Below are 16,140 nucleotides of genomic sequence, written 5' to 3' on the forward strand. Positions count from 1 at the left end.
AGCAGCTGATCGGAATCTACCTGTGCACCTGAATCTGATGGCTGATTGGATCCCATCACCCTCAGCTGGCCGATCAGCAGCCAGGGCCGACCATAAAGGAGGCACCCAGGTATGGAATGCCATTTAAGCCAAAATTAAATAAATAAATAAATACATCAATAATTAAATGAATACATATATATATAAATATGCCTATGAAATAAATTATGAAATAAATAAATGAGGCAATAAATATGTATACATGTACATTGAAATACACATTTATTTATTTCATGGGACTTTTATTTCATAATGAGACATTTATTTCAAGAGACTTTAATTTCATAATGACACATTTATTTATTTCAAGAGACTTGTATATCATAATGACACATTTATTTATTTCAAGAGAATCGTATTTCATAATGACATATTTATTTATTTCAGATGACTTGTATTTCATAATGACGCATTTATTTATTTCAGGTGACTTGTATTTCATGATGAGACATTTCATGATGAGACATTTCCATTCCTTTTATGCAAATGAACGGGGCGTGGTTAGCTCACAGATCCAGAGACCCAGACCAAAGCAACAGCACCACAACATTGACACTAACTGGTTCTTAAACTGGTTCTTAATATACTAATATTATTGTTGTTACCATCATTACTATTATTAATAAGGTCTTCTTTGTTTTCTTTATTTATCGCTGCAGAAAGGATCATGCCAGCCCACATCAAACACCTGATCAAGAGCTTGTGAACCTCACTGCTGCGGACACCTGTGTGATATTCGACTCTGACTGGAACCCTGAAAATGACCTGCAGGTACGATATATATATATCTGCTCTGTCTGTCCTAAAGATAGTTCAATAGGGCTACAACAACAACAGTCTTTCCGTTTATTCCCTCGGTTCTTTAAGTGTATATTTTCCCATTTAATGCTTAAAAACTTTGCTCTTTTGACCCCTCTTTTAATTTTTTATTTCAGGCTCAAGCTCGGTGTCATCGTTTTGGCCAGTCTAAGGCGGTGAAGGTGTACCGTCTGATCACTAGAAACTATGAGAGGGAAAAGCTGGATAAAGCTAGTCTGAAGCTCGGGCTGGACCGTGCTGTCCTGCAGAGCACGAGTGGGAACAAAGAAGGCAACAACAACGGGGTGAGAAAAAGAAAATCTGTCATATTTCTAGATGCCAAGTCTTTTTTGGGTCAGTCGCTGTTGCAGTACGCTTAGTTTAATTTCAAAAAGAGTTTTCTAAATCCACTTGTGTAAATGTCTCTCTGCGTCGCCTTTAGCCGGTCCAGCAGTTCTCCAAGAAGGAGATCGAGGACCTCCTGAGGAAAGGAGCCTACGCCGCCATCATGGACGAGAACGACGAAGGCAATCGCTTCTGTTAGGAGGACATCGACCAGATCCTGCAGCAAAGAGCCACCATCACCACCATCACCAGGTATGTTCTTAGCAACACTAGCCACTTGCGCTTTGTGAGATACCAAGTACTTGGTTATTTGAAATGTAATATTGATGATGTAATAATTAAAACTAGGGATGGGTACCGAGCCCCAGTATTAACGGGGCCCGGGGCTGAATTATTAAACACCGTGGTACCGTTAACGTCCAACGTTATTGATCTTTTTATCGGTACTAGAGACATTTAAAAAATAGATGTCATATGTATTATATCTACACAAACATTATATCTCAGTCTTACTGTCGCCAACTCCGTTTCTAATATGCAAAAAGACTACAAAGTGCGTCTATGATTTATTTTCGATCTTTCCAATCCGGACGAGAGATCTCTCTCCCCTGTCGGTGTGCGAGGGGGTGGGGCAGTTTACACACAGAACCTGCTACATGCATGCAACACACACACACACACACACACACACACACACACACACACACACACACACACACACACACACACACACACACACACACACACACACACACACACACACACACACACACACACACACACACACACACACACACACACACACACACACACACACATACACACACACACACATACACGTGTGCGCACTCAAACACATGGCGGAGAGAACTAAGCGCCCCGAGGGTAGTTATGTTACCCGTCTTGAGCATGGATGTATAATAAGAACTGGATACAGCGTGGGAGGCGGGGTCTCATTCTTTCCTATGAGAGCTGCCCATTGGCGCATGAAGTCAAAATGGCCCAACTTTTGAGAGAGCGAAACGTCACAGATTACCCAGCATGCCTGGCTGTCAGAGCAGAAGAACCCGTTTGTGCGCTCACAGAGCATGCGCCCCTTAAGCCCCGCCCCCCCGAGCACACACTCTCGGCTCACTAGAATGAATGGAGAGAGAGAATAAATCTAGATTCGGCTTTTAGTGCATTTTACAATTTTAAGGACTTAATGATTCTAGGGCTATACAATAGTTCATACTGGGTAGTTTATTTAGTTTCAAAAAAATTATCCACCGATTTACAGACGTCTCTTTCCCAATGTTAGTCAAGGGGAAAAAGTATTTCTGGGCCGGTGGACGTCACAGACTGATAAGGAAATTGTAGTACCGCCGTTTGGACACAACGAATATTTTCCTCAGAGTCCGGCGCACTTCCTGGGGGCTTGGTCTTGAGGTGGAAAATGCTCATTGCCAAAAGTGCAATAAGAGTTTAGCATGTATGTATGTATGTATGTATGTTAACTCAATGATACAAACATGGGTTAATGATTAGAGGTAACTGAGTTATTTATTTAGTTAAAGTTACAGCTATTCTGTTTGCAGTTCTATCATCACATAATTTAATACGATTTGTTAAAACATTGTTGTTTCTTATTTTCAGTTTGCTTCAAGCAGTGGCTGTACGAGAAAGACGTGGAGGACCAAGAAATGCTGTCCAGATTGGCAAAGACCGGAAGATACATAACAGAGAAGATAATGGATATTAACAAGAAAAATAATGTTTATAATTTCTTTGTTGCTGTTTACATTTTGAATTATATTTGTTATTTTTAAATCAAATGCATCTATTTTAGATGATATATTTATTTAGATGTAAGTTTTTTTTGTAATATTATTGTATTAGGTATAATTTATTAAATAAAAATACTGTTATGAACACTATACAATGTCTTTATTTTGATAGTTACCAGAGTACATTGTATATTTAATACTGACATAAGCTGGTGATAGATAAATGCTGGTCTGCTGGTCTGCCAGCAGACACATATTTATAAAGAAAGAAACAGAAGGGAGGAAATGATGATAGCTCGACTCAGAATAAATCACACAGCATTGAATGGTACGCTGCATGTCATGGGGAAAAGTAACAGTGACAAGTGTAGGAACTGTGGAGTTAAAGAAAATGTGGAACATCTATAAAGCTGAAAGAGAAAAACTAAAGGATAACGTTTTAGAGGCAGAGAGGGAATGGAGTGTGGTTGGTATTTTGGGAACAAAAGGTTTGCTGCTAAAGATCTGTACAACAAAAGATCTGTAGGACTGAAGGATTAATGGTCATCCACCTTTATGATTTCCCTTCAACGTCACCACACAACCATCTCTCTGTTCCCTGCTCTCGGCTTCCTTCCATCGTGTCGCTCTTCAATCCTTCATTTTCATATCCTTCAGTATGTGCATGCAAGTGTGCTTTTGCATGTAAAAGAAGGAGTAGAGAGGAATACACAGCTAAAGGAATGAGAGCAGCTCCAACAGTAACATGCTGCATCAGAATTTATTATTATTTTATTGCACAACATGTACTTTTACTGCTGATACTTAAAGTACATTTTTGTTGATCGTATGTCTGTACTTTGACTTGTAATTTACATTGTTGTATTGGTACTTTTGCGTAAGTAATGGTTTTAAGTACTTCTTCCACCACTGCTGAAATCGTGCGAAGAAAATGTTGCCTGACCTAAGGTTCTGGGTTCAACATAACTCTGAGGGTTTGAACAGTTTCAAGATAAACTGCCAATGCCTGACTGAAAGGAACATGGGGGTTTGGTAGGGCCACAAGATCTTGTTCACTCAATGGGCGCAGGAGCTTGATCTCAGGAACAAAGACATTAGATGCACAGGGGGTATGTGGTCCTTCCCAGTCCACACCATAATCCTCACCAACCTGACATACGAAAGGAATAAAGCCGTTCAGAATGTGTAATCAATTACAATGTGGGTCATTTTGCATGTATTTTAAATAAATAATTGAGCCAGGGAATAAGATGGCATACATTACATCATCTAAAAAACGTTGTTTACCTGTGAGAAATCTTGTCCCTCTCTGTTGTTTAGTAACCACAACTGTAAAGGTGAACGGTGGCTTGCAGTCCTCAGCCCATGGTGATTCCATGCCTCCTTGAAACACTGAAGATGATGCTGAATATGTGGCATGAAGCACCTGTGTAGTGCATACAGGTCAATCTCTTGGTCAGGATTGAGTAATCCTTGGGCCTCCAGCTGGATGAATATTGTGTAGAACAGATCAAGAACATTTTCATACACATCTCTCCAAAGGCGCTCAATTCTGTAAAAGAAAGAATGAAATACAGCCTTTATATTGTATTTTTGGCAGGTCAAATTATTCAACAGTTAGCAGGATGGAAAAGTTGTACAAGGTTCTACTAGTAATGGCTGATTAACACTTATGTTCAGACTGGAGTGTGAACAAAATGATGAGCGAAGTGAGAGCTGGATTTTAGGTAGTGACCAATGAACTTGTTATGAACTGCCAGTAAAACGCCCCGCTATCACCCCCTGCCCCGCCTGAATGTAAGTATTGTTTTGTGAGGGTGGACAGACGTGCTTTTTCTCTCGGTTTCATTGTACTTTAATAATTTATATTTTTTAAATCCTCCATACCTTTGGTTATGAACACTCCGTCCAGTAATATGAGAGCTCCTGTTCTCCCCTTGTGTTTGGACCATGAAATGAGCAACCCTAACATTCTCACCCCCCTTGTCAGATCTGTAAGGGGAAAAAAGTACATTTATCTGAAGATGACTATCCAACATAATTGTACCTTCAAAAGAAAGGTCTTCTCTCGGAAAGCCTTCTACAGGGTCTAAGCATACCCTGAAGAAGGCTGTTTGTGCCGTTCTGCGTGGGTTGTAACCCAGCTCTGTTTTAAGATTACCGAAGAGCACCTTCATTACACTTGTTTGAAATTCCGAACACTCATTTTCTTTTTGATAATTGTACCTGTGTTACAAATGCTATTAAAATACATTTTAGTCAAATAAGTCTCATTGTACTTCATTTATTAGACATTTGTAGGACATTACATACCGAATTCGAGATGGCACGCCATATTGGCCAACAGCAGACAAGAAGCCTTCAAGAACAGTTGTAGCTCTGTTGTTGGTGGCACTACTTAAGTACACAATTAGCCTGGAGAATCCATCAATGCCACCATGAACAACAATCCTCCATCTGTGTGAAATATAACAGGATTAATTGGTTATTGAATTGGGGCCTCATGTCCAAATCACAGTTGATAAAGGCACATCTTGTTCATTAAGCTATGTTAAGAATAGGGTTGGAGGGGTATGGTTGTGGCAGGTTGGGTGATAACGTTGGATATTGCAATAGCAACATGTCCTGCAATATCACAAAACATTATTGCCATTGCAATATGCAACATTATCGTACATTGCATGTTAACCTTCTTTAAGTTAAAAAAAGTTGTACATAAATAAGCAAATTCAATGGTTTAATTTACTTTACCAAGGCAAGCAGATTTGTCAGCTGGGTGAACAACATTTATATTTTAAAGTACCTTTTTCCAACATCTAACCTCTCATCTCTACTGAAGATGGAATCACACAAGGTGCTAAAATGTTGGTTTCCGGTAGGCTAATCTCCGTAAAAGGACTTTACCAATGGGTCCTGAGATTGTTAGTAGGCTAAAACTGATTTGACCACCTCAGGTGCTAATACAGTGCCCTAACAGAGTAAATATGAAGAGGAAACATGTGATTTCATGTGAACATGTGAACATATGATTTCATGGTACTGTTTGGAATTGAGACATATTCTGGATCATGTTCATACCTTTGAAAATGCTTATAAATAATTTTGTATGTCAAAGCTTACACACATTTGTTAAAATACATCATGGATGTCCCAACTAAGGGTCAGTGTGGGTGCATTTCAACCAAGCAGAGAAACACCCGATTCCAGTGCACCAACTAGTTGTGAGTTCATGTGTCACTGCTTTGTTGGAACACATTCACACCAACCCTTTGCGGATAAAATTGGACACCACTGACATTATGGTACTATCAGAAGAGCTCATATTTAGCTAGGATGTATGTGGTAGAGGGCTTGCCCCCATGCAAGGACTGTACCTTTAGTAGCATCTAATTGTGTTTTTGTTTGAAATTCAAACTCAATTATTATCTAATGAGTAGACAAGGAGTTCAATTCATATCCTCAACTAACTAACATACAGAACCCTCATTGTTATATTTTGTATTAAAAAAGGATAAAGGCATCTTTAAGTATTAATGACCTGGCCGTATATCTTTTAATGTTACTTTTTCCTCAGCCTTCAAATTGGTCTCACACTCAATACTTCCAAGGGTGCAATGTCTGTAGATAGGCCTACTTATTTCAGCAATCACACCTTCACCTCTGTTTTCTCACATGATGTTACTATTTAGTGATTTCAGGTGGTGTGGTACAGGCTTGGAACAAAGAACTGCAGCACTGCAGCACTTGAGTACAGGAGTTCAAGAGCAGTGGCCTACTAGATTATGATGGACACAGCTCAAAAAGCAGCAGGAAAAACTGACCTGATCAGCTTGTGATTACCGTCTATGTGCCATAGACTATTTGGTGCAGGAACATTGTACTGACGACGCCTTGTAGTCTGGAGGGTTAACCTTCGCATCAAGATTGCTCCTGGATCCACTCTCTCCACTCCTTACTCGATGCCCTGATTGAAAAAGGAGATTTATTTGTTTATTCAAATTGGCGACTGGCTAAACCCACGTCATTTGGAATTGGGTTGAACATTGAGGTTAAACAAAAACTGTTTATTTTTACTTTGAATGTGTATACCTCTGGACCGTAGATGTCCCAGCATCATTTTATATCCAGCATTCGGATTAGTGCGCTGAATCTCCATCACCAAGGCATCTACATCGTCATCGTTAATTGAAGAGTATAGGTCTGATTTTCTACAGTAGAAAAACATAAAACATATATATGTGTAATGTCACTTCAATTATTTATTTATTACATAAGCAACAGCAACGTTAGTTAGGTGTAACAGTTAGCATGAACACAACTCCAGTTATCTTAACATTAATTTATACAGTGGCTGCAACTTCACGTGTATCAAGATTCTAACATCTCTGACTTTAGTCATTTTTGATGAATAAACAAAAACCGCAATTTCACGATACAAACAGATTTCGGTGTAACAATAGTCATATCTGACAGAGCAGCTATTAATAATAACTGACCTAACTTGTGTGCAACGTCAACATAAACGTTTTGGCTAACGTTGACGAACATCCACCAGTCTAACATATATACTCCATTTCAACCATTTCTTCGTATCATATTGCTACACAATACTAAATAATTGTTTGTCAATCATGTTTTAATTTTGTTAACTGTATTATACAAGTTTTTGCCCACCAGTGTCGTCCATAGAAATAAAATAGGAGTAGAACGGACATTCCCATTCAAATCAACGTAGCAGGATAATGGATGTATTATATTTTAAGATAATGCAGGATGGTCAGAGCGGCGGCCATTTGTATGTGTACCGTTGCCATAGTGACAGTTGTAGCGGGCTGACCATATAAATAGAATATGAGTATAGTAGTATACTCGTATTCTATTTCTATGGGCTCGTTATTTGTATGACGTTAGCTCGATAGAGCAATAATTTGATTTTACGTTAGCTCAAGTAATTCACCTTAGGCCTTCTTCGACCGATCTCCTCTGAATTGTGCGGGATGACACACCAAACAGATCCGCGATTTCTCGGGTTTATAGACCGGACAGCACATAGGTAGCGAGCATATCGCATGGAATATCCAGAGGAGGGCGTCCTGCACCTGTGCTTGAACCAACTTCTTGGACATCTTCCACACGAACACGGTGCTCAATCAGTGTCAAAGTATTTACAACTTCGTCATCCGTGTCGATATCTCGAAGAGCGCTTATCCGCCCGAGTACTTCGATAAAGTCTTCAATATGGGCCAATACAGTATCTGTTGGTAAACCGTGTTGATCAATTTGATCTGCTAAGGATAGCATAGCATCTTGGAGCCCACCGACATCTTCCATGTTGTCTGCCCCGCCTTATTTTCATTTAGTAGTTATTATATAGTTTATAAAAAAATGTTTAAGTCCTTCTCCTCCATTTTCTTCCTCTTCTCGAGTAGTCAGTGTTGTGGTGCTGTTGCTTTGGTCTGGGTCTCTGGATCTGTGAGCTAACCACGCCCCGTTCATTTGCATATAAGGAATGGAAATGTCTCATCATGAAATGTCTCATCATGAAATACAAGTCACCTGAAATAAATAAATGTGTCATTATGAAATACAAGTCATCTGAAATAAATAAATATGTCATTATGAAATACGATTCTCTTGAAATAAATAAATGTGTCATTATGATATACAAGTCTCTTGAAATAAATAAATGTGTCATTATGAAATAAAAGTCTCTTGAAATAAATGTCTCATTATGAAATAAAAGTCCCATGAAATAAATAAATGTGTATTTAAATGTACATGTATACATATTTATTGCCTCATTTATTTATTTCATAATTTATTTCATAGGCATATTTATATATATATATGTATTTATTTAATTATTGATGTATTTATTTATTTATTTAATTTTGGCTTAAATGGCATTCCATACCCAGGAAGTCTGACCTTTGTGAAAGTGTGTGTGTTGAGAGGTGGAGGAATTAGGTAAGTCTGGGGTACCCTGTACATTTCTCACCACGTAGCTAACTAATGTTCAGACACACTAGGTTAGCGGATTGTTGCCACCCCTGTATATTGTTTTGTCAAATTCTTTGTAGTTTAGTTAGTGAGGGTTTTTTTGTTTGAGTTTTGGTTTCAAAGGATAGATGTAGAGATAGGCCTGGTTTTGTTCTGCTTGTTTCTTTTGCTTGGCACAATCCTTTGACTCCTCCTCCTCCTCCTCACCAACCGAGTGTTTCAAGTATATGTCTGTTCGATTCTGGGTTTACAACAAATAAACCTTTTGTCAACTGTTACACTGACTCCCTCATTTTTATTGGTTGTATGTTATTGTCTCCGGGTCCCCTAGACCTTAGTGGGGACGTAACAAATGGGGGCTCGTCCGGAATATCTATTTTCCTGAGCTAAAAACAACCAATAATTGAGAAGTCATTGTAGGTGTTGTACATTGGCTGAAAAATGGGTTTTGACTTACAGGACTTTATTGAAAGTCCAAGTGTTGATAAGTTGTATTCCTGTTGCAAAGATGACATGTTATGTATTGCAGCTCACTTTAACATTTCAGTAGACAAGTATAAAGTAAAAAAAGAGATAAGAGGGAAAATCATGCAAAAACTAGAGGAGTTAAAGATTCTTTTAATCCCAAGCATGTCAACTCAGCCTAGGGCTGATGTATCTATTGATGATGATGATAGGGAACGTGTTGTTGGTGCTTCCTTTATAGAACATAAGAGTCTGGCTGTATTAGCTACACCTAGAATTGACAAGGTAAATCCTGAGGCTCCTCCTGCAACGCTTCCTAGGTTTGAGGCTTTCTCTCCGGGTAGCGTTGGTGCAAGTAGTGATGCCAAACTGAAGGTTCGTCTTGCCCTTCTTCAGCTGGAGGCCCAGGAGAAGGAAATGGTGCGTAGAGCGGAATATGATTACAAACTGCAGATTCGTAAGTTTGAGATAGAAGCTGAGAAAGAAATAACATTAAAGCGGCTTGAAGTTGATGCCCTGAGAATCTCTTCAGAGCAGACATTTGGGAGGTCAATACCTTCGCATACAGTCTCTCATACAAAAAGTTTTGATATTAGTAAAAATATTGCTTTGATGCCAACTTTTAGAGAATCAGAAGTTGACTCATATTTTTGTGCTTTTGAGAGGATTGCTACCCCACTAGTCTGGCCTAAAGACATGTGGCCAATCCTACTACAGTGCAAATTAGTAGGTAAAGCTCAGGAAGTGGTATCTTCACTTTCTTTGGAAGAAAGCTTGCAGTACGAAGTGCTTAAAGAGTTGATCTTGCGTGCTTATGAGCTTGTGCCGGAGGCCTACAGACAAAATTTCAGACACCATAAAAAGTCTGCTACTCAGACATTTGTTGAGTTTGCGCGAGAGAAGGGCATTCTCTTTGATAAATGGTGTGCTGCTAATGAAGTGAAGGATCATTTTGAGAGTCTTCGTCAGTTACTTCTCTTGGAAGATTTTAAGAATTCTTTGCCTGAAAGGATGGTGATATTCTTAAATGAACAGAAGGTCACTTCACTGGCCAAGGCAGCTGTTTTAGCGGAGGAATTTATGCTCACTCACAAGACTGTTTTCTTCACCCTTGCGCCCAGATAAAACTACAGAGTCGCAAACCGGAAGGACTGATCTTGGCCCAACAACTTTTGAAAGGTCTAGAGGACCACCATCACCTCCACGGGGGCCCCGTGAGTGTAACTACTGCCATAAAACAGGACACCTTATTTCAGGGTGTCATTTCTTAAAGCGTAAACAACAATTTTCGCAACGCTTTCAAACGCCAAAAGGCATGGGACTCATTAAAGGAGTTTCCCTATCAGACATAGAAATGTCCCAGGAAGATGATGTACCTGATCCCTGCTTCAAACCCTTTATTTCAAAGGGCTTTGTTTCTTTAACTGGGGGTCCTAAAGACCAGCTGCCTGTACAGGTACTTAAGGATACCGGAGGTTCTCAGTCTATTATTAGGGAAGGCATCTTACCTTTAACCTCCAGGTCATCATGTGGATCAAGTGCTGTTGTTCAAGGGGTAGGCATGACACTAGTTGCGGCTCCTTTGCACAATGTTTATATTCACTCGTCCCTTGTCAAAGGATTCTTTAAAGTAGCTGTCCTCCCTGCCTTGCCCATCAAAGGTGTTGATTTCATCCTCAGTAATGACTTGGCTGGAGGCAAAGTTAAGCCAGTACCTGAGGTCATTGATTCTCCTGATCTAAGTTTAGACGCAGATAAATCAGCTGAAGTACCTCCCGAAATCTTTCCTGCTTGTGTTGTTACAAGGGCCCAGTCAAAGAAATATGGAGAGGACTTGTCTGATTCTTTTCTTGCTACAGGGCAGTTTCTTAAAGACATGACTGCGACGGACCGACTGCCAGAGGAGGCCCGGTCTGCTGATGCTGGATCACCCAGTAACAGCTCAGAGCTTGAACAACTGCCTGCCACTCGGGAAGAATTCATGGCAGCCCAGTTAAGTGATGAAACACTTTCTAAATGTCTCTCTTCTGTTATCAGTCAGAAAGAGGCCTGTGATGCCTGTGAGGAGTCAGACTCCTTTGCAATTTATCAGGTTGTCGTGCCAACAGCCTATCGTTCTCAGGTGATGTCCTTGGCTCATGATCATCCGTGGTCAGGTCACATGGGGGTAACAAAAACATATGAAAGAGTTTTAAAACACTTCTTTTGGCCAGGACTTAAGTCTGACATAGTTCTTTATTGTCGAACATGTCATGTGTGCCAAGTTGCTGGTAAACCAAATCAGGTGATTCACCCTGCTCCTCTCATTCCCATTCCAGTAATGGGAGAGCCATTTGAAAGGGTGATTGTGGATTGTGTGGGACCCTTGCCAAAAACTAAAACTGGAAACTAGTTTCTCTTAACTGTCATGTGTGCCTCCACTAGGTTCCCAGAAGCCATCCCACTACGGAAAATCACTGCCCCGGTCATCACCAAGGCACTTCTGAAGTTTTTCTCCACGTTTGGTCTACCAAAGGTAGTTCAAACAGACCAAGGTACTAACTTCATGTCTAAAGTGTTTGCCCGGGTACTTGACACCTTAGGGATCAAGCATGTGACATCCAGCCCATATCATCCTGAAAGTCAGGGGGCATTAGAGAGGTTTCACCAGACTATGAAGTGCATGTTAAGAAAACATTGCCACGAGTCTCATAAAGATTGGGATGACGGTGTTCCTTTAGTGTTATTTGCTGCCCGTGAAGCTGTTCAGGAGTCTCTAGGTTTTAGTCCTGCTTAGCTAGTGTTTGGACATGAAGTCAGAGGTCCTTTAAAAGTTCTTAAAGAGCATTTGATCATGCCAATGAAAAAAGTTTGCAGTATCCCAGAGTATGTCGCCAAACTTAAGGAACGTCTACATCGTGCTTGCTCCTTGGCTAGGGAAGCTCTGACCTCTACCCAGGGGAAAATGAAGAAACGCTACGACCAGAAGGCCGTAGCACGCTTGTTTCAGCCAGGTGACAAGGTGTTGGTTCTATTGCCTGTACCTGGTTCTGCTCTGTCTACTAAAGGGGGCCGATAATGTTCTTGCCGATGCACTATCTCGTGCTATGTAAATAGAAAATGTATATTGTCGGGTCCAAACATACTATTTGGATTTATATGTGTGGGGGTGTTATGTGCCAGGCAGGCTGTACTTGTGGGGTTTTCTTTCCCTCCTGTGTTTCTCTCTTCTCCCTGTCTTCTGCACAGCTAATCAGCAGCTGATCGGAATCTGCCTGTGCACCTGAATCTGATGGCTGATTGGATCCCCTCACCCTCAGCTGGCCTATCAGCAGCCAGGGCTGACCATAAAGGAGGCACCCAGGAAGTCTTCTCTCTCTCACTCTGGGCCTGTTGCTGATGAACGCCCTTCGGATCATAACTGGTTGCCTGAAGCCCACCCCCGTGTCCTACCTGCCAGTCCTAGCGGGAATTGCCCCGGCCGGCCTCCGACGAGAGGCCGCTACCCTTGCACTTGCAAGGAAAGCCCAAGAACATGACTGGCATATCCTGCATGAAACCACAACTAAGGCAGCGACCCCAAGCAGACTCAAGTCCCGTCACCCCTACAACAGGAGAGCACAAGAGATGCTTGGTTCCATCCCTGAGGACCTGTCTACAAGGGCATGGTTAGCAACTTCCTGGAAGCAGGAATGGGAGTCGGCTGAGCTCACACGTCTGCACCATCACATCCAAGACCCGGGAGATGGAGTCGAAGGAGAACATCTACCACGCCGGCACTGGACCCTACTGAACCGCCTCCGTACTAGGGTTGGTCGTTTCAAATCATCAATGAAGGAGTGGGGCCTGGCAGACAGCGCAGTATGCGAGTGTGGCGAGCCTGAGCAGACTGCCGACCACATAATCACCACCTGTCCTCTGTACAGACCTCCTTCAGAGGCTGGCCTCTTCCAAGTGGGACCAGAGACGAGAGCGTGGCTTTGTGACACTGAGCTGGACATATGACGACGATACACGAAAGAGAGAGCCTGCAGTGTTTAGCAACTCATGATCTTTGAATTGTCTGACCTTTGTGAAAGTGTGTGTGTTGAGAGGTGGAGGAGTTAGGTAAGTCTGGGGTACCCTGTACATTTCTCACCACGTAGCTAACTAATGTTCAGACACACTAGGTTAGCGGATTGTTGCCACCCCTGTATATTGTTTTGTCAAATTCTTTGTAGTTTAGTTAGTGAGGGTTTTTTTGTTTGAGTTTTGGTTTCAAAGGATAGATGTAGAGATAGGCCTGGTTTTGTTCTGCTTGTTTCTTTTGTTTGGCACAATCCTTTGACTCCTCCTCCTCACCAACCGAGTGTTTCAAGTATATGTCTGTTCGATTCTGGGTTTACAACAAATAAACCTTTTGTCAACTGTTACACTGACTCCCTCATTTTTATTGATTGTATGTTATTGTCTCCAGGTCCCCTAGACCTTAGTGGGGACGTAACAGTCTGTCACTTTACTTCAGTCACCGTCTCCCGCCGTCTGTCTTCGTATATCTTCGCGTCTCTTCGGTTCCCGCCGTCCCTCTTCGTCTCGCTTCGTATCACTCCGTTTACCAGATTACCTCACCCCCTCCCTGGTAAATACATCCTGTTGAGCGGGATCTACAGTTTCTAGTATTTTCCGTTTCGTAAAATGATAAAATACGGCGAAGATATTAAAATATGTGCTTCCATTTTTCATACTTTTGAGTGTGCGACATTTTTTATTTGTATTAACTTTATATAATCTTATCTCCGTGTTTACTGGGTCTTTTTGCATGAAACAAAGACTGGCAAATAGTTTAAAGCCAGCAGTTTCGACGGAAACACACGGCATTGTTGTCCGGACTATTGTTTTTAAGTACTTTTTATATTTGGCTAATAACACTTTGGTGCTTTACCTTAAGTATTATTTTTGAACTTGGGACTCTAGCAAGTAATGGAGTATTTATACTTTTACTTTAGCACAGGAGCTGAGTACTTTTTCCACCACTGCTTAAGATCCACTAATGGGTTGCTATATCCTACACCTCACACCCTGAATTATGTTAATGGTTGCAACAATAGTTGTTATTTACAATCAATTTTGATCATTAACACATTTCTCTTTTTCTCTAGGTTTTGAATGTGGAGATGCAAACAGTGTACTGAGACTCAAACTACAAGGTACCAATTACTGAAGCACTACAAGTTAAAACACGGCCATTTTGGTCAGAGAAACCCATATCCATGCACATACTATGAATGCCCATGCTCTTTCAAAACATGGAATGCTCTTAAAACACATTTAAGTAGATGTCATGTTGAAGTTTTACTTGTGTTAAGTGCAGAGCTAGTAACATTCACTTGCTATTTATGTCCAGGAAGTGTCTACTCATCTAGTAGAGAGTACTTTTCCCATATCAACACCCACTTGAAGCGCTATGAAACGGTTACTTGTATGTTTGAGAACTGTTCTTTTCAAACTAACATATACACTACTTTTAAATCTCATAAGAGCAGGAAGCATGGCACTTGTACAGTGAAAGACTTTAAAGTTGGCGTAGTGAAAAGTAGTGATATACATGAGGATACCTCGTCTGAAGAAATTTGCACTGATCATGCAGAACTTGGCTCTGGTATAGTTGCTCACAATTCATTTGAAACTGGCATAGACAATGAGAACCTGAAAGACACAATTGTAAAAAAATTGGCTTCTCTTCTTTTAAAAATAGAGATTAACTCGCATGTACCAAGCTCAGCACTTGATGAGTTCCTAGAAGAATTGCACTTTATTTTCACCCCTGCAGTAGTCCCCATATCGAACAGTACAGCAGCTGAAGTTTTCAAAAAGTATGACCTTCATGTTGATCAGTTAATAATTGATAAGTTGATCAATGCCATTTCTACCAACAATCCTTTGGTAACCGTAATAGCTAAGGATGGTCCACTAGCTTCAGCTTACAAAAGTAAACAATTATACAAAGAGCACTTTAAGTTTGTGGAACCTGTTGAATATGTACTTGATGCAAGGTCCAAAAAAACATTCCAATATGTTCCCTTACTTCAGTCTCTACAACAACTGCTCAGTCGTAATGATATAGTTGATAAGATTGTTGATAATCACAGAGCCTGCTCTTTAAATCAACAGCAGTATTTGTCTTTTCGGGATGGTGAACATTACAAAAACAATCAGTTTCTTTCAGGTGAAGATTTAAGAATCTCCCTGTGCCTTTATGTAGATGACTTTGAAGTCTGTAATCCTTTGGGAACGTCACGGAAGAAACACAAACTTTGTGCAGTTTACTGGGTTTTAGGTAACTTACATCCAGGCAATAGCTCATCCTTGTCCTCAATTTACCTCGCATTGCTGTGCAAAAGTGACTATGTGAAAATATTTGAGCCTCTTTTGCATGATCTAGTGATCTTGGAACAGCAAGGGTTGTTTATACCACAACTGGGGTCTTTCATAAAAGGCACAGTTCAGTGTGTTCTTGCTGATAATGTTGGGGCTCACGGGCTAGCTGGGTTTAGAGAGTTTTTCAGGTAACTATTTCTGTCGATTTTGTACAGCTCAGCGTTCAGACACTCAGGCTCTAGAAGTAAGAACAGGAGTATTTCAGCGCAGAAACAAAGAAACACATCAGCTTCACGTCACAACAGCTCAGGAAAAAGGAGTAAACTGCTGTGGTGTTAAAAGGGCTTGTGTTTTGACTGACAGTCTTTCTCATTTCAATGTCATTAGTGGT

The 16,140-nt window shown here is 40.7% G+C and overlaps 1 protein-coding gene and 1 long non-coding RNA gene across 4 annotated transcripts; one reads left to right on the forward strand and one right to left on the reverse strand.

Annotated features, from left to right (window-relative positions):
* The first annotated feature begins 888 nt into the window (after positions 1-888).
* LOC307024745 lies at positions 889-3,451 on the forward strand. The gene is made up of 3 exons (XR_013803981.1): positions 889-1,142; positions 1,280-1,434; positions 2,818-3,451. It is a non-coding gene; the product is annotated as an uncharacterized lncRNA (long non-coding RNA).
* A 147-nt stretch (positions 3,452-3,598) lies between these two features.
* LOC307024744 (uncharacterized protein) lies at positions 3,599-8,225 on the reverse strand. Of its 3 annotated transcripts, XM_079659121.1 has the most exons (8): positions 7,906-8,224; positions 7,023-7,156; positions 6,770-6,912; positions 5,262-5,405; positions 4,836-4,940; positions 4,477-4,500; positions 4,236-4,374; positions 3,599-4,098 (listed from the first exon to the last, which is right to left on the reverse strand). In XM_079659121.1, the coding sequence occupies exons 3-8, from the start codon at positions 6,865-6,867 to the stop codon at positions 3,892-3,894; spliced, it is 717 nt and encodes a 238-aa protein (XP_079515247.1). In that variant the 5' UTR covers positions 6,868-6,912; positions 7,023-7,156; positions 7,906-8,224; the 3' UTR covers positions 3,599-3,891. The 3 variants fall into 3 exon arrangements, with proteins under 3 accessions (XP_079515247.1, XP_079515248.1, XP_079515246.1); XM_079659122.1 differs by lacking the exon at positions 4,477-4,500 and having other exon boundaries at positions 7,906-8,225; XM_079659120.1 differs by having other exon boundaries at positions 3,743-4,098; positions 4,236-4,500; positions 7,906-8,199.
* Positions 8,226-16,140: the final 7,915 nt, after the last annotated feature.

The sequence above is a fragment of the Notothenia rossii genome, assembly GCF_949606895.1.
Source record: "Notothenia rossii genome assembly, chromosome: 11".
NCBI classification, from domain to species: domain Eukaryota; kingdom Metazoa; phylum Chordata; class Actinopteri; order Perciformes; family Nototheniidae; genus Notothenia; species Notothenia rossii.